The sequence below is a fragment of the Neomonachus schauinslandi genome, chromosome 1 (assembly GCF_002201575.2).
Source record: "Neomonachus schauinslandi chromosome 1, ASM220157v2, whole genome shotgun sequence".
Lineage (NCBI taxonomy): Eukaryota > Metazoa > Chordata > Mammalia > Carnivora > Phocidae > Neomonachus > Neomonachus schauinslandi.
The window spans coordinates 95,194,293-95,213,003 of NC_058403.1; the positions used below are offsets into that span (position 1 = coordinate 95,194,293).

Sequence of the window (18,711 nt, forward strand, 5' to 3'; positions counted from 1 at the left end):
AGCCTAGATGGTTTTCTAGGTGATTTAACCAATCCTTCAAGGAAAAGATAGGATTTTCTATTATAAATCCATTTTCAACTCTAGAAAGAGAATAAAAGCAATCTAAGTCATCTATGGATAGTCTTACCTTGATATTAAAATTGAACCAGGGCAGTCTAAGAAAAGAAAATCATAGGCCAAGCTCACCTATTAATGTAGAGATAAAAGGTTTTTTTTTCTTTTTTTTAAATCAGGACGTTAAACCCAGCAACATAGGCAAATACTTTTTTAAAACGAGTTTCCAAGGGACGTCACAGTGTATAATGGCACAGCGGTTGAGAATGGCTCTAACTGCCTCCATTGCACATCAAGCTTTCCTCTGGGATGATCTCATCAGACAGAAGCCAGTTTATGCCTCTCCAACCCTTCTTAAAACCCTGTCTCCCCTCTCGTGGTGGCTCTGCCTCCCACCTTTCCTTCCATATACTGTGTACCTGCAGACCTAGGGTACAATGTGAGGGTCTGTGAGGTTGCCCCTGCGTCACTCATTTAGTGTGCTTCACCCCACCCCCTATGCTCTAGGTGATTTGAACTGGAATCCCTAAGCATACCACCCTCGCTCACTTCTGTGTCTTTGCTTCCCCACAAACTCCCTCAACATCGTACAGTCGACCTAATCTACTTCTGAGGCTCAGCTTCAAGCCCTAGCAGGCCTTTTCTGCCCTCTTCTGGTTGCTGTTCCCCACCAAGGTAGAACGGACCACTCTCTCCGACTGAACCAAGGCTCTGATTCACATACAGCCTTTATGCTATATCATAGTTGCATCTACATCTCTCTCTTCCTGGACTGTCAAATTCCTGAAGGCAAGGATTGTGCCATTGCCCTTCATGTACCTGGTTTCTGGCACGTGGTGGGCCTCATGACTGAACTAACCTAAAAAAAGAGAGTTTGCTGGTAATGTGTAAGCTTCTAGTATTTAACCTAGCACGAACAGGAATTTAGGAATTGTTGAATGAAAGGGACTAGATATTTCCTAGTGTAAGACTTTGGAGGTTGTCCCTCTATGGGCACCATGACCACAATTCTGTTCACAAGTGTGCCTATAAAGTTTATCCCTGTAATAAATAAAACATATGACACTAATCCAAAAGTAGATACTCTAGAAAATGGATGGACAACAGCACTAGGGACGGAAAGAATACAAAGAATACAAAGGCCACACAGGCTAAAAACTTAAAAATCCAATCGAGTAGAAGAGCTAAGGGAATGGGATCCAACAGACCGGTCATCATGTGTATTTCAAAGACAGCAAATAAAGATTGAATCCAACGTTCCAACTCCCAGGAGTGATTAACTGCTATACAATGGACAGCAAATATCTGCAGATGTAAGTGAGACCTCAGGACTCTTAAGTTGTAGAAAACCACCACCCCTTTAGATATACCAGTAGGAAATAAATCACATCACAAATCCTGAGGGGAAAAAAGAAAATGAAATTTTTTCTCTTGGGACAAACTTCAAGCAGTCACATTCAAATATAAGCTGAAAGTGGTTTAAACAAGAATGGGTCTGCTGCCCCGATCGTTTCGTACAGGGCTTCCTATACTTGTCCCGCAATATTACTCATCCTGATGTAATTATGTGCCATCAAGGCCATCTTTCCTGCTGGGCCGTTCACCTACTCCTTAAGGGCCTGGACCTTGTTGGTCCAATTTATCTCCTCCCTGCAATTCTGTGCACACTGCCAGGCACCACGTAGGCACTCAGATACTTGATGAACCAGAATGGGAGGGGAATTAAGGAGTTTACACTGATGAGCCCATCTTATCAATTAGAGAAAGTTCATTGTTCTCTAAAAAAGAAAATAAATCAAAGACAAAGCTACATTCAAAAAAAAAAAAAAATCCATGCACTGGCCCCAAGCAGTCTTCCCCTCTGGCCACAGCAGACATTGCTGCCAAATAACGGGTCCTACTTTCCTCTGGGCAGTGAGGAGCTGGGCTTTTCACAAAGGATAAGATCGGAACGGGGCCAGCAAACCCTAGGTTTCCCAGAGAAGAGCTGGGCAATAATTCAAGCTCTTCTGAAGAAAGCAGGGCAAAATACGAAGGCATTCATTCAGTCACTGAGCAAATATTTATCAAGCACTCTGTTCGTATGAGATATTGTGCAGGGCACCAAAGGCTCCAAGTATCTGTGATTCACATAACGTGGCTGGCAGGGCGGCCACCACACAAGTGCGTGGCCCCCGCTTCCTCTGTGGCACTGTTCCTAAACACAGCCAATTGAAATAGATTTCTGCGTCACCAAGGCCATGCTTAAAATAACAAAATGAAGAGAGTTCCATAACAGAACCCAAGAATACTAAAAGCGTCTCTGTACTTGAGTTGCTAAAATATTTTTAGCATCAGCCCCACCCATGAACTTTAGAAAGGTTTGTAGAATTTGAGCTCCAAGGTAGGAATCGTGTGGGTTTGTTGTTTCTCTGGAGAAATGTTGTGATAGACTAGTGATTCATTCATTCATTCATTCATTCATTCATTCATTCATTCATTCATTCATTTGGGTACTAAGTATCTCCTGTGTGCCAGACATTACTGATATACTGGATTTACTATGGTGAACTAAACAGTTCCTTCCTAAGAGGAGGAAAGCAAACATTAAGTAACAATGACAATAAAAAAGCAAATGGAGAAATGGCCACAATTTCAGGGTCTGGTTAAGTGTTAGGAAGAAGCAAGATGAGGTGGTGTGTTGGCTGGTGACAAGGGCAGGGAAGAGGAGCTACTTGACTTGAGGTGTTGGGAAAGGCATATCTGAGAAGGTCAACTTGGCTGAGACCTAAGGAATACAAAGGAGACTGCCACGGGAACACCTGAAGGTAGTTTCCAGCAGAGGGAAAAGCTAGTGTAGAGGCAGATACAAGCCAGGTGTGTTCAAGGACCCAAAAGAAGGCCTGTGTGGCTGGAGCGAGGATAGTGAGGAGGGCCAGAGGTTTGATAGAAGCCTCCACACTTGGAGTGAGGTGGGCCCAGCAGCCCTTCCTACCACACGCACCCACCCAGCATCTGTCCCGCTCTCCACACCACTTGGGGCTCTGAGGACAGAAAGTCATCTATGTATGACACAGCCCTGGCTTCTGAGGAGCTCTGAGATCAGAAACAGGTATGTGAACAAACAATCTAAGGAAAAGGTAGAACATGTGATAGCACTTTGCACTATGACAGTCCGGAGACGGGAAAGTAAACCCTTTGGAAGGGAGAGATATCAAGGAGAGCTTCTCGGAAGCGGTGCCATTTGGGCTGGTACTTGAAGGATAAGTAGAAAAGGGAAAGTCAGAGAGTCAGGGGAGGGCATTCCAAGCAGAGGATTGTACTTGTGAAGTGAGACAAGCAAGCAGCAATGACTTGAAGGTCCATCTGGAGCCTGATTACATCATAAGGAGGTGGGGAGTGGCAGGGGATGCACTCGATTTTAAGAGCTTGGACTCTGAGGCTGGAGAGCGTGGGCTTCCTCCAGAAGTAACAGGGCACCTCTGCTTTGATTTTAGAAGATACCTGTGCCAGGGGCTGTAAAGAGTGAACCAGATGAGCAAACAGCTAGGGGCAGGAACATCAAGTTTGCTAGCTGTTACAATAGTCCAGGCAAGAAAGGAGAGGGGAAATGGAGGTACGGCTCTGGAAGAGAAATACAGTCCTCTGGTTTACAGGTGCAAGGAGAAGCAGAACAAACAAAGGCAGGATGGAAGAGTCAGTCTGGCATAAATCTAAGCACTTGAGTCTGACCTGAACGTGGCTTTTGCTGTGTTTTCTTAATTCCTTTACTTTATTGGCTCCTTTATTAAAGCTCGTACTTTGTGCTAAAGGATTTAGTACTCTCTCTCCTTCCCCTTCCACCTTCCAAGAGGATTATCTATTAATCCAAATGCTGACAGTCATTCATTTCCATTACAAAAATAGCCCTACTCTATAACAGGATCCTCGCTGCAACTAGATGAGCATTTTAAATCGAGCCTGAGAAGAAAATGATTCTCAGCACTCTCTAGATTCCATGTTTATTGTATAAGTCTTTGCTGTGTTTTATGTTAACGGAATTTAGCGTAAAAAGCCATGGACATCAAATTGAGATGACCAAAAATAAGCACAATAAATAGAGCATCTCATCTTATTCATTTCTTCATTCAGTGAGTACTAGGCAGAAAGCACAGAACCGTGTGCTTCCTGAACACACATAAGGATCAATCTTGGCAGAAGATATCCGATGCATAAATAATGATAATATGAGGTCAGATGCGATATGCAGCATAAGAAAAAGTACAGAATGCTGTAGAATTTATGAAGGAGTTATTACTTCTGGTTGGTGTAATCCTGTGGCTTGATGAAGCTGGGGATATCTGTGCTGCAGATCCATTCAGGAGATATTTCAGGTGGGAGAGATTTTATAAAGCCGGGGCCCTGGGGAGACGTGAGGTGCAGCAAAAGCTGTGTGCAAGGAATCAGCCAGAGTTAAGGCTGGAGTGAGCTGAGGTCTGAACGCCCTGCGGAGTAGCAAACAGTGCACACAGCAGAATGAAGGGAGGCTTTGAATGGGAACTGGGATGATCTGAGAGCGGGTTTTAAGGTGATTAATCTTGGCAGTGGTAGTGAAGCCAGATTAGACAGAAAAGAGATTGGAAACCGTTTACGAGGCTATTGAAATCGTCTGGGGCAGCAGTAGTGAGAGTCTGAAATAAAGGTGGATGCCATGGGATAGAGAATGAAAGAGTGGATTCAAGAGGTCTTAGCAAAGGACTCTCAAGTCACTCAATTTTTCCAGAAGCAAGAAAATGTGGAGCAGGGTTGTTTTTCCACTGCTAACTCATATTTGCTATTTTTAAAGAAAGATAAAATTTCATTGCATAATTTAAGAATGAGTACTGTCACAATAGTACAGAATTGTTTCCTGGGTGCTTTTGAATTTACGAATTCTACTATGCGATTTTTAAAAATTTTTCCCAGTTTTCAACTAAGAGTTTTAATTGAAGAAGTAATACGTGCACAAGGCAAAATCCCAAACAGTGTACAGTGATAGACGAAACAAAATCTCCGCTCTCATCTAGGGGCCTCTGTTCTGTATTCTAGAGGCAACCATTGCTATCATTTTCTAAGACATTATTCAAAAATGTTCAATGCATTTGAAAGCTTAAATGCATACCTATATTCTCCCCCTCCATCGTTTGAACCAATATGCTCCCATTCTGCCCGTTGACTTTCTTTTCCCTCTCTGCCTCCACAATGCTTTCTCTAGTATGGGGTTTCTTGGTTCATCACTATTGACATTTGGGGCTGGATTATTCTTTGTTGTGGGGTGTGTCCTGTGCAGTGTAGGTCCCAGGAATGTAGAAGCATCCCCAGCCTTTACCGGATAGGTGCCAGGAGCCCTCTGCAGTTGTGACAACCCAAAAGGTCTCCAACTATTGCCAAATGTTCCCTGGAGAACACAATTGTCCTGTTATGTCCTGAACACACTGCTCCAATAAAACATTTCTATCCTGCTTCTTTTTATTAAATCCAGCTGTTTATGTCTTTCTCCCCCCCAAGTCTGTATCCTTCTTTAGAGCAGGTATGATATCTTAGTCATTTCTTCATTTTTATGACCTAGTTCTGTGCTCACATCAACTGACTCATGAAGAGTTATTAAATGAAAGGAAGAGACAGGGCATTGAATGTAATTAATGTATATCTGAGACACCATGAAATTATCCCCATGAAATTCATTAAGGTAGAAAGTAATAATCAAATACATGCTAATAATTTTCCTGGGTACTTGTAGGGGTTACTAAGCATCACAGACACTTTAATCAGTGGGGTTTTCACATCATTTGGAGAGGCAAAAACCTAGACATGTGAAAAGGACACCAACCATGTGGGGCAGAGCATACAGTGCCCAAATGAACGATGCAGGGAATAAATACTTCCAAATCTAGCGAAAGCAGAGAGGCAAGTTTTATTGTTGTGTCACTGGTTTTTGAATGAATGATTCATAAATTAATGTGTATGTGCGTGTGTGTGAGAGAGAGAGAGAGAGCGACTGAGAGAGCAAGGGAGAGAGAGAGAGGGAGGGAGGGAGGGAGAGGGAGAAAAAGGAAGTATTGTTTGGGGTGGGCTGACATGCCAAGACTACCAAGGTCTTGGCAAAACTAGGGAGTTAAGAATGAAAGAGTTCCCACTAAAAGCTTGAGAAGCTGACTTTAGACCTTTCATCAAGTTATCCTGAAGACTTGAATTGGGTGGTGGTTGAGGATGGCCAATCCTGGATTTCTTACTGATGTTTTAAGGAGTTCAATGTTTCAAGAAACGTAATGTAGAAGGTGGCTATGAAGAAACCTCTTGTCTCCTTCCCTCCCTCGTTTTGCTCCCTCAGTGGACATCGACTGTGTGCCAACTAGGTGTCAGCCAGGTGCCAGGCCCTAGGAATGCAGCTGTAACCACTCTGAGAAGGATTCAATTCTGACTGAGGTCTGGTCGAACAAACAGAGCCTTCACACATGGACTATGTGAACTCTGAAAGATCCGAGTGGTATTTCAAATTTCCAAACCATCTGCATTCATAATACGTATTTATTCTCTATTGTCTCTGGACATACTAAAGGCAATTAAATATTATGTCATAAACCTCCCACATATGTCAAAAATTTTAAGCTACACTGACCACAATAATTGATTTACCACCACGGCATGACTCCCTCAGGACTGAGAAGCTGCAGATACTCTATGCAGGGGAAATAACTGCCTAGATGTTTGGGTGAGACAGTGAGGAATCTCTAATAAAACAGAAAATAGAGCCACGGTAAGAAAGTGGAATTTGGCCAGTATGGTAGACAGATTCTCTCAATTCCTGAGGAAGGGAACATAAGAACTTTAAATTACACTATGCTTGAGCCATGAATATATTTCTGACTCAAGCACAAAAGTACCCATTAGCTTTTGAATATCCACCAGTCCTACCTCCTTGACAACCCCACTGAAAAGTTCAGAGCCCTAGGAGCTTGGATGTGAGCCCTGAAAACCTTTACTAGGGCAAAATTTGCATTTCTCTAGTGGACAGGAACATTTATGTAATAGACAGAAAAATTCTACTAGTGTTTTGAGATGTCAGTTCTCTAATTAAGGGGTAAAAGTTGTGGTATCAAATACATGAACATCATCTCATTGCTGAGTTCTGCTTGGAAAACAATCTGTCCAATTCTAAATCTGGGAGCGCAAGGCATTTTTTGATTATAAACTCCTTGAGAATTTCCTGAAAGCTATGAACCTATCTCCACTCTCTTTTTTCTTTCGTGTGTGTGTGTGTGCATGCAAAGGCATGCACACACACACACACATGTACGTGAGTGCACACCTATATGCAATTTCCGGGGTAGAGCGCCCACTTCACTGAACTCAATCCATGGGTCCTCATATTCCAGGTTTAGAAGCTATTATTCAGTCGGCTTGATTTCTATAGGCTCTTACTTCAGGAGAGGAAAACTAAATTCTCTCCCGTAGCATATGAACTGCTAAAGAAACTTCTATGCCTCAGCTCTCTCTGGTTGGAGAGTTGGGTCCAATAAATTGCATATATAGAGGACTTAAACACTGAGTTCTTTTTTATCTTGATCCCATCAGAAAATAGATTCTTATATTTTCCATATTCTATAGAAATGATAGAACATCATTATATAAGCTAAGTCTTAAACTCACAGGTACCTTATTTCAATGATAAATGTCTTGGGGTTAGATGCTTAAAATATTTCCAAAAGGATTTTACATGTTCTAAGTACTTAATGTTGCTAATATGTTAATGATTTTTACCCTGAACAAATTAGGGCATCTGAATCCAATAATTCAACTAGGTCCCCCCGCTCCAGGATTTTAAAAATAAATTACTCAACACCCAATATGCCAGGTATATTTTGAAGTTACTTCTTTAAAACCGCTCTTTTCTTATTGAAGACTTGAGATAATCTTTATATCATCTCACTAGATATTCTTTTAAAAAGTGGTTCTCACAACAGGCATGCATTTATCCTCTCTTCCTTCTTTCTTTCCCATATAATTTACTGTAACTGGACATATTGAGGTATTAAATCAACATATTTATTGATTATCTACAAGGCATTGTGTCAGATAGGATGGGGAATCTAAAGCTGTGTAAGACAGGTCTTCTGGAGAGTATCTACTGTTGAAGATAAGACATGGACCAGAATAATATAAACTTGCTGTTCTCACTGTTATTTATAGCTTTGTGTATAGAAGGTAAATCTATTTGTTATATTTATCTGGCAAATGATAACTTTATTTTACCTCAGAACTCCATAGCAGATAGAGGGTTCGACATCATCACTTTTTTTTAAATTTTAATTTATTTATTTTCTTAAAAGGAGCTAGTTTAGTGACTGTTCCATAAGGGGGCAGCAGGAAGGACAGCAGAGGGGAGGCTGCTTGCCAGGAGGCAGTGGGCAGGGGCTGCTTCTGAAGGAGGAAGGGGAGGAGGTATGACGACGTATGGAATTTTCCCTTTTTTGGTAACTGTGCCTGGTTGCAAGTAGCCCATTGGTTAGGTAGGGCCTATGAATACTTTGAGGTGGGCCACCTGATGTGCCTGTCTACATTCAGCCAGGTGGTCACTGTGGGCCCTTTTGCCTTGATCAAGTTTTTATTGGTCAAGCCTGTTGCCTGAAAGAGGCCTCTATATCTGCCCCCCACCCCCCGCCACACAATTTCAACCCTTAAATCTTTAAGGTGCTTGAGAACATCGTCATTTTTAAAATCTTTCATGAAATAATAACATTTTTTTAAAAATCGATGTTTATTTCCTACCAGACAAAGCTGTCAAATTTGCATTTTTGATGAAAACTTCAGTTATTCCAAGAGCCTTCAAAACATCTTTTAAATCAATTTCCTGTTCCACTGTGAACCTGGAGAACACAGAGGGGGAAAAGCATTTAGTTACGGCATTTTAAAAGTTTTTAGTTACAGCATCCTGTTACCTGGGACAAGAATAAAATGTTGGCTATGTTGATTTTAATGGTAAATTATACTAAAACTGGCTTTTGACTGCAAGTGGTATTCGATTGTGCTTATAAAAAGAGGAGACAGCAAAAAGAATAATGTATCAGAATAATATTAAATTATTAAGTAGGAACACTATTTGATGTGGACGCAAAACTGTAATATATAGGGTGAAATAAGTGTTTTGAGGTCAAGGATGTCAAACCTGTAAATGGGTTGCCTTCAAAATCGTGTGACCTGGTAATAGATTTGATTTTTTTTTTTTTTATAAAGATTTTTTATTTATTTATTTGAGACAGAGAGTACGAGAGAGAGAGAGCACATGAGAGGGGGGAGGGTCAGAGGGAGAAGCAGGTTCCCTGCTGAGCAGGGAGCCCGATGTGGGACTCGATCCAGGGACTCCAGGATCATGACCTGAGCCGAAGGCAGTCGCTTAACCAACTGAGCCACCCAGGCGCCCTAGATTTGATTTTTTAAGCTGTCAATGTCTTATCAAACATTTATCCAAGGCATTTCATTCTTTTCTTAGTGTCCTTACTCAGCTCCCTGTGGAAAGGGAGAGCCAATGCTGTATCCAATTGCTGTATAATGGATACATCTTACATTTCAACTCCATACACTCAGAGAAAGGAAACATAAAAGCTATTGTGTTAATAATATATATCTTCCTGGTTATTTTAAACTCCAGGACCGAAGCCTGTTTCCTTGGTACCATCACAGAAAAGATATTCATCAACAAAAGTGAATTAAGGATTACATCTTAAAAACTGTACACTTTTACAATTATATTAGAGATTTTTTTAAGCAAAAGAATGATAAATTTGTATTTTTTGTTCTAATGGGCTTTATGAATTATACATAAATGTGCATCACATTTGCAAGAAGAAATAAAACATTACTTAAAACTGAAATGAAAATAAGTACAGTGGTCATGAGCAGAATATTAATTAAAAAAAAATGGTTTCCACAGAGAGCCTCATTGGTCCTAATATAGAGTCTTTCCCAAACCAGTGAATTGTATCTCCCATCTTTCTAGTGAAAAATACGGAGTAAACATGGCTGCATTAACACACAAATGCAGTTTTTTTTAAAGCAAAGATTATTACTTTTTTATAAAAAGTGAGAACAACTAGAAATAAATGTTTCCTTTTTTTTCTAAGATGTTGCTTCTTGATCAATAAAGATCATAAATGTAAGTTTTTAGGCAATGGGCTATATCCTTAAAAAAGCTAAGTTTGTGACAGTCACAAAACATTCCATTAGCATCATTTCTGATGTCTGGTTTTAAGAACAACAAGGGAATGGTTGCTATAAACAAGACTCAGACATCAAGAGGAATAGTCAGGGGAAAATAGTTTTAGCAGGTTCATGTTTATGGAAAATATGACAAATAGAGAAATAAATGTATAGCAAACATATTAAACCAAGTCCTGAATTTTATCTGTATCCTACACTTTTACTTGGACTTAGCACAGTCTCTTTTGTTTTCTACAAAAAGCAGATGTCGGTTGTGGAAGTAGAAAAGGGGGATGAGTAGGGAGGTATGGAATGTCTCAAAGAATACATTCAATGGCTTGATTAAGGTGTTTTGTGTGTGTGCTTTACATTTATTATTGATTGATTGATTGATTGACCTACCAAAAACTATTCTAAGACTATAACAGATTAATTTAAATATCCCTAAAATCCTTGGAGGTCAGTATTATTATTATCCTCAGTTAATAGAAGAAGAAACCAAGGAAGAGAAAGATGAGATAACTTGACCAAGGTCATGTGGCTAATAAATGGCAGGGCAGGGGCATGGATCCAGGTCGTATTCTGTATGTCCTGATCCACCTAAAATAGGAAAGTGAAGGGAGAGATCAGTAGAGGATTCTTTGTATTTCTTAGGAGCAACCTGGTTTGTTTCACACTTCTGAGGTTTGCTGTTTCAGGTGAGGATGGTAATTTAGCCAGATTGAATTTGGGCAAGTTCCGGATTTGGCATGTAGAACATGACATTAATAATACCTGCCTCATGGTATTGTTGAGGGGATTAAATAAGGTTTCTAGAAGTCTTTTTTTTTTTAAAGATTTTAATTATTTATTTGACACAGAGAGAGAGAGAGTGACAGGAAAGGGAGGAACAGGCTGGAAACAGGCTCCCTGCTGAGCAGAGAGCCCGATGTGGGGCTTGATCCCAGGACCCTGGGATCATGACCTGAGCAGAAGGCAGACGCTTAACCCACCGAGCCACCCAGGCACCCCCCTAGAAGTCTTTAAAAAAAAAAAAAGATTTTATTTTTAAGTGATCTCTACATCCAACATGGGGCTCAAACTCACAACCATGAGATCAAGAGTTGCAAGCTCCATCAACTGAGCCATCCAGGTGCCCCAAAGGTTCCTAGAAGTCTTAGGATGGTGCCACTATGTAGGAGGCACGTAATAAAGGGCAGATTGTATTGATAACACTCACAATATTGCAGTTATGTATAACATTCACGTTATTATAGATGTTAAGGTGTTTTATATTTGCATTTTAGTAGTGGTGGAGTAATTTGATTAAATAGCTGTTTCATCTCTGCTGCTTTAGCTGTAAATTAGTCAAATACAGTATCTTTTTTTATTTCAATATCTGTAGTATCTGGCATAGGACAATACACATAGGTTGAAGGGAAAAAATCTAGGTGACCAAAAAAAAAAAAAAAAAGAGTGTTCAAAGTTGAAGATAGGATGTGAACAATTTCCACTTATCCATTTCCCGTCTTTGTTTCCTTATCAAATTACGGGAAATAGCTATTATCCATTTACTCTTTCCTCTTAATATAGACCAATATGCATATAAATAATCATTATCATCTCCCATACCTGAGGGCTCACTATATCCCAGACACTATGCAAATCCTTTTACATATGGTATCTCATTTAATCATCCCTATGATAATGTCACAGAGTCCTGTGAGATTATGTATTGTTATCTCTATTCTACAGAAGAACAAACTGAAGTTCAGACAAGCTAAGCAACTTGCCCTAGTCACACAGCTAGTGAGTGGTAGAATGAGGATATGAGCTGAGGTCTGTCTGACCGCAAAGTGCCCCACCACTAATAACTACAATTCTAACAATGGCTATTTAAAAACAATCAAACTATAGGTAGATTTTACATTTTGCCCACTGAATTTAAAAATAAAAAGCCACAACACTGCTTTTTTAAACCCAAAAGGCAAGCTTATTTTAACAATGTAATCATGCATTTGCAACTTTCTGAGTAAGTTGAAGAGGTATGTTGAGGGCAGAAGCATGAGAGACTCAGGTGTGGAGAGCAAGTGTTAGAAAAGTATAAATATATTTTACATATAAGGAGATTTATTCACCTTGTAAGCAATTAAGAAACTAATCAAGACACCTTCTGTAGAAAACCCTAGTAAAAAGCACTCATGTTAAAGAACAAAATCAGATGGCTTATGTATTAGTTTTCTTTTATAAACATGAAACTAAAGTGCTTTATTTCTAAGACAATCATTTCAAAATAACAGGATGGTCTCTGCTTACAAAATAGAAAACCACTCTATATCTGTTGATTTCCAGCACTCTGATCACAAATGACAAATCTGAGACTACAAAAGTCAGAGTGGAAAGATACGGCAGCCAGGTACCTCTGCATTCCAAGTATTAAGATATTTGATTTTCATTTTAAAACAATCTTCTTGCACCTTATACAATGAAGAGGGTAATGTTCATCAGAACGAGGTTTTTAAAAAATCTTACTGGAAGAAAAGTATATATAAAGCTACCCATAGGGGGCGCCTGGGTGGCTCAGTCGTTAAGCGTCTGCCTTCGGCTCAGGTCATGATCCCAGGGTCCTGGGATCGAGTCCCACATAGGGCTCCCTGCTCGGCAGGAAGCCTGCTTCTCCCTCTCCCACTCCCCCTGCTTGTGTTCCTGCTCTCACTATCTTTCTGTCAAATAAATAAATAAAATCTTAAAAAAAAAAAAAAGCTACCCATAGATTAACATAAGGTGAATACTAGGACTTAAAATGTACACTGAAAATAAATAATAATGGTGATAATAGGTAATAACTATATGATGCTTACTCTGTGCTAGGCATTATTCTAAAGTGCTTTTTAGATATCTTACATATATTTTTTATCTATATTAGCCAAACTGTTTTTGCTACCATGAATAAATTGGAAGAATATCTGGTAATCTCATTTAAATCTTAGAAATGTATGACTGTGCATTAACCTTTTAGTATTTCACTGGATTTATGGTATCACATAGGTATAGCAATTTTACCCTCTCCTGAATAGAGTTTTGTATTTTGGATAAAAATACAATTTCAATTCAGCATCTGATTCCTGTAGGACTTATTGTTCAGGGGGGAAAACTAATAAAAATGCAAAAGTAGTTGTCCCTTCTCCCCCCCTCAACATACCCTATACCTTTTAAGAAAGGCATTTAAAACCTATATGCATAAAATCTAATATAATAGAAAGTAAAAGTACCTGTGGAGCAGGACAAGAATGTGGTCAAATTACAGAAATGCAAAGTTGCTGTTTCAGAGTAATATCTCCATGCGAATAAATCTATACAAACATTTTAAGACAGACACTTGAGTAAACCTAGGAAATGGCTATTAAAACATTTTTACCCTTGCTAAAATGAGGTCACAAACATCATTACCCTCATTGGACATTTAGGGGATCCTAATACTGTAAAATGGAAGGGGTAGATCATTTCCTATTGATCATTACCTACACATAAGTATTTGAAAACAGTCAATTTCTTAAAAAGGGAAACCAGATTTGTGGTATCTAGCTATTTAGCCTTGCTCTCTATGCATTAACCAGGCAGAAGGAGAGTTCATAGAACTTCTGGAGAAATGGATACATGGTAATTAACTGTGCCTAGTTTAGTATCAGGCATTAATATGAGCAAGCAAGCTAAACTATTTCATAATTGAAGAGGATCTCTTAGAAAATGAAAATTTAATTTTCTTCTGCTGCCACATTCAATTTCTCAGTGGACAGGACCTGGAGGCCACATTTTTAGTGAATATGGTTGAATTAGAATATGTGATACTTATTAAGCATTCATTTAGGATTCTGTTAAAATACCCCTAAATAACTTTGCATCCTCACAGAATTGAAGCATTTGGACATGCTGCACTTAATTTATGGAATTTAATAAGGGAAGCATTAACACTGTACTGAATTTCTCATTTTATCAAAAAGAATTTCTTTAAAAATATACAGAGAAGTACACAATATCAATATCAGGCAAAGAAACATGAGAAGAGTATTTTAGGCCAAGGCAAAAACATGCATAGAGACCCAGAGGCAGGCAAAACCATGCGACTTGTATGTAGCATAGCAACAAGCACATGGATAGAACATGCTACAAAGTGTTTGTTGTGGTGAGTGGCCAGATGCAGGGTTGAGAAGAACATCAAGGCCCTGCATAGATTTTATTATTTAATCCACAGGGAGAATTGTAAGCTTTTTCCTGCTTATTTATGGTTGCATCTTGGCACCGAGCACAGTAACTTGTTTGTGCTTCTTCCAACAATGCGGGAGATTATTTTCTCTCCAGCTATAATCAACTTTAAATATTAATGAAATACAGAAGACTGCCAAAGCAAATGATATTCAGAGACGATCTATTGAGAAATCTTCTAAAATGAAGCTAAGAATATTGAGTAGGATCTGAAACTAAGTCTTGGTAAATAGTACTGAGTGAATCGATAAGTGAGCTTGTGTCTCTGGGCAGGACGTCATGAGTACAAAAGACTACTTTAAAAAAGGAGAAGGGAGAGAAGGAAAGGAGGGAAGGGGAGGAAACAGGAAGGGGAGTAGGGGGAAGAGAGTAGCTAAGACTTAAAATTCAAAGGCAGTGGCCAGAGTTTTCCTGAGTCGGAACCTACATTGAAATCTCTCCCTCCGTGCTATCAGAAGGAGTCCCACAGGAGCCTCTTACCTGGGCAGGTACACTTCCACTTTTTGTTTCTTCACAGAGTTTGCCCATTCTTCAATCAGCTGTGCTTTGACCAATGGCTCCAGAGTGGCCAGTGGAACTTCCTGTCTGGACAATGCCAGCATCATGCTTATCTCCTCTCCCTCATAGGGTATTTCTAGGACTTGGTAGATACCACCAGCTTCATTGGAGCCATCACTAAATTCTCCTAAAACAAAAAGAAAGGTGATAAAAGGCCCATCTTCAAGCTCAAATAAAAGGTTTAATTTGTTATAACTCTCTTCCAAAATAGTATATAGAATATAAGAAATTCAGGCATCTGAGAAAAAAGGTTTTTTTTTGTTGTTGTTGTTGTTTTTAAATATTTTATTTATTTATTCATGAGAGACAGAGAGAGAGAGAGAGGCAGAGGGAAAAGCAGGCTCCCAAGAAGCAGGGAGCCCGATGTGGGACTCGATCCCAGGACCCTGGGATCATGACCTGAGCTGAAGGCAGACGCTTAACCATCTGAGCCACCCAGGCGCCCTTTTTTTGTTTTTTTTTAAAAGGTCCTGAAATCAAGTGAATCTTCAGTCCTAAAGAATTTATTTTATTTTAGAATCCCCATAATTATATCACAATTGTTATAATATGTTCTATAGACTTACTTTTTATTTTTAAATGAGATACTTCAAATGAATATATAGTTAAAGATTATCTTTAGAAACGATGGTAAGTCCTGGTTAGAAAAATAAAGCCCTAGATCCAAGTAGTTGTAATTCATATTTGCCAATACCCACCTGATTTCTAAGAAGGGGGAAATTGACTACGTAATACCTGGGACTTTATCATTACCACAGCTAAAAGTTTTGAGGCCAAGATAGCATAGTCAAAATGAAATCTATTACATTCTACAGTAGTTATCCACAGTAACTGTGGTGCTTAAGACCTCCAAATTAAGTAATGAGGTTAGTAAGGTAATGGGCTTTCTGTTCTAATAATTTAGCTAAATTCACCAGCCTTCCATAAAAAAAATAAAGAAGTCTTTAAAAAAAAGAGATCCTGCTGCTACCTCAAAATTACCCCATTTTCAAAAAGAAAATGTAATGCTTCTGTTATGAGTATTTTCCTGTAACTGATTTAGGTCCTTTAGACCATTAAACATTTTGGTTCTCAAATATAGCGTGTAAGAATACAGTCCATTGTAGTGTGTAAGAAGGATTAACACTCTAAACTTCTGAAAAGTCCAATGAAATATCTTTGAAAATAATGCCAAGGATATTGAGTTGTATCACAAATGATAGACTTTCAATAAACGAAACTATGAATGAATAATTATGTCTAACCATACATAGTCTGAAAGCAAAATTTTATTTATTTATTTTTAAAGATTTTATTTATTTGAGATAGAGAGAGACAGAGAGAGAGGGAGAGAGAGCACAAGCAGAGGGAGCTACAGGCAGAGGGAGAAGCAGGCTCCCAGCTGAGCAAGGAGCCCAATGCGGGACTCAGTCCCAGGACCCTGGGATCATGACCTGAGCCGAAGGCAGACACTTAACTGACTGAGCCACCCAGGCATCCCTGAAAGCAAAATTTTAAAGAAATGCTTGTAATTCAAAAAGTGGTAAGGAATCCAAGCAAGAGCAAAGTGGAACATATGGGTCACTGACAACCACCCCAAAGCCAATAGGTTTTTGGAGTAACTCAGAATGTTCTTATACAAGGTCAGGTGTTTACCCATGAATAAAGCCACTCTGCAGGTGTAATCAACTTTATAATTTAAAGAAGTATATTAGAAAACTGTCAATGCATATAATATTCACTTAAGATCTAATTAGAGGCCTTTGAAAATGGAGCCAAGGAAATTGAATTGTAGCCCAAACAAGATTGACAAGATATTTGAGTAATAAATGCTTCATGTTCTTTCTTAAAAAATTATTATACTGTAAGAAGAGAGAAATAAAAGCCAGAATGTCTTACCATAATAAAATTCCCCTTGTTGATACATCATTGGAATTTGGACTTCACTTTCATCATCTTTAGTGAAGGAAAAGGTTCTAGTATTTTCAGGTCTAAATTGTGACTTCCAGTTCCCCTTGAAATAGATAGCATTGATGAGGGCCAAATGAGTGCCAGCATCAAAATCCCTTGGGGATACCAAATCCTTCAACAGACCTATTCAGGAAAAAATGAATAGATGAAAATTTATATTAAATTTGAAGGTGAATGGGGACCAAAAGATTATCAAACTACCATCTGATACAGTAATCCAGAAAAACTGTATACCACTACCAAATTTACAATAAAAATTAAAAGTATCTTGCTTTCAAAGGAAAAATGTTATACACACACACACACAATTACAGATTAAGGGGATCTAAAACACACCTACCTGCAATAACACTGGTAGGATCTTGACACTTGCAGAAACTATAGAACCAAGTACAACAGAATCTCAGGCTTTACTACTTTCTAGTTGTAATGATGTATGCACATCTCTTAACACAGAGTAAGCATTCAGTAATGATTACTGAGTTTATTCTTGAACAATGTACATGATTAAAATGTCAGCCAGTTCAAAAATTGCCCCCATATATATTGGATATCTTTCCACTAAATATAACAACTGCGTTCGACTAGGTGAAAACAGATGAGTGAAAGCCAATTGAACTAGTGATGCCTTATTATCGATCATTTGAAATATTCCTTTACAAATCTATTGTCAAAGATACTGGCTCTTTGTTGATAGCTAAAAATGTGTAAAAGGATTTTCGAAATAGCTTGTAATCATTCAATCTATTCAAAGTGGATTATTATTCTTGACTTATTCTTTGAATGTTAAAATACAAACATAAGTTTATTTTATCCTACGTTTTAATGTCATAGTTGAAAAAGATAGGACCAAAATTTGTATTCTCCATTTTATTAATGATAGCACTTCTTTAGGTGCTTACAAAGGTGCCTCGGAATTTTTGGGATTATAGGACATAGGGTATGTGGTTAGGTTTTTTTGTTATTGTTCCAAAATAAAATATATTAGATTGACATTATTTGAGGAGTTTTGACAATATGAATTAATTTAATGAACATCTGCAATCTACTTTCAATTTGGCTTCATTTTTTAAATTCTAATTTCAATATTTTGATGGTAAAGTTAGAAAATAAAATGGTAAAATATGAAACATTTGGAAAGCTTAAATACATTTTTAAAGACTAGATTAGAAACAAATTTTATTTATTTTTTAAAGATTTTATTTTTTTATTTTTTTACACCCAATGTGGGGCTCAAACTCATTACCCCGAGATCAAGCATCACATGCTCCACCAACCAAGCCAGTCAAGTTTAGAAATAAGTTTTAAAATAAATGTTCAGATTAGAAATAAATTTTAAATTAGATTAGAAATAAATTTTAAAATAAACGTATCTCTTTCTCATTCTCCACTTATTTGGGCTTAAAATGGGCTGCTCTTTTTTTTAAGAAATCCTATACAATTTTTTTGATTACCAATCAGGTTCTGTTGTTTAGAAGCCCAACTTTGAGGGTGCCTGCCTGGGTAGTTCAGATGGTTAAGATGGCTAAGCATCTGCCTTCAGCTCAGATCATGATCTCCAGGTCCTGGAATTGAGCCCTACATCAGGCTCCCCGCTCAGCGGGGAGTCTGTGTCTCGCTTTCCCTCTGCCACTCCCCCTACTGTGCTCTCTCTGTTTCTCTCTGTCTCTCAAATGAATAAATAAAATCTTTAAAAAAAATAAAAGCCCAACT

The 18,711-nt window shown here is 38.5% G+C and overlaps 1 protein-coding gene across 3 annotated transcripts in view; it reads right to left on the reverse strand.

Moving 5' to 3' along the window:
- The window catches only part of SERPINI1 (serpin family I member 1), a 70,595-nt gene that overhangs the window by 6,392 nt on the left and 45,492 nt on the right, over positions 1-18,711 (reverse strand). For all 3 annotated transcript variants that reach the window (XM_021702619.1, XM_021702617.1, XM_021702620.1), the window contains exons 4-6: positions 16,927-17,121; positions 14,971-15,175; positions 8,821-8,918 (exon numbers count right to left, since the gene is read on the reverse strand). In XM_021702619.1, the coding sequence (XP_021558294.1) occupies positions 8,821-8,918; positions 14,971-15,175; positions 16,927-17,121 (498 nt within the window). The remainder of the gene's footprint in view (positions 1-8,820; positions 8,919-14,970; positions 15,176-16,926; positions 17,122-18,711) is intronic.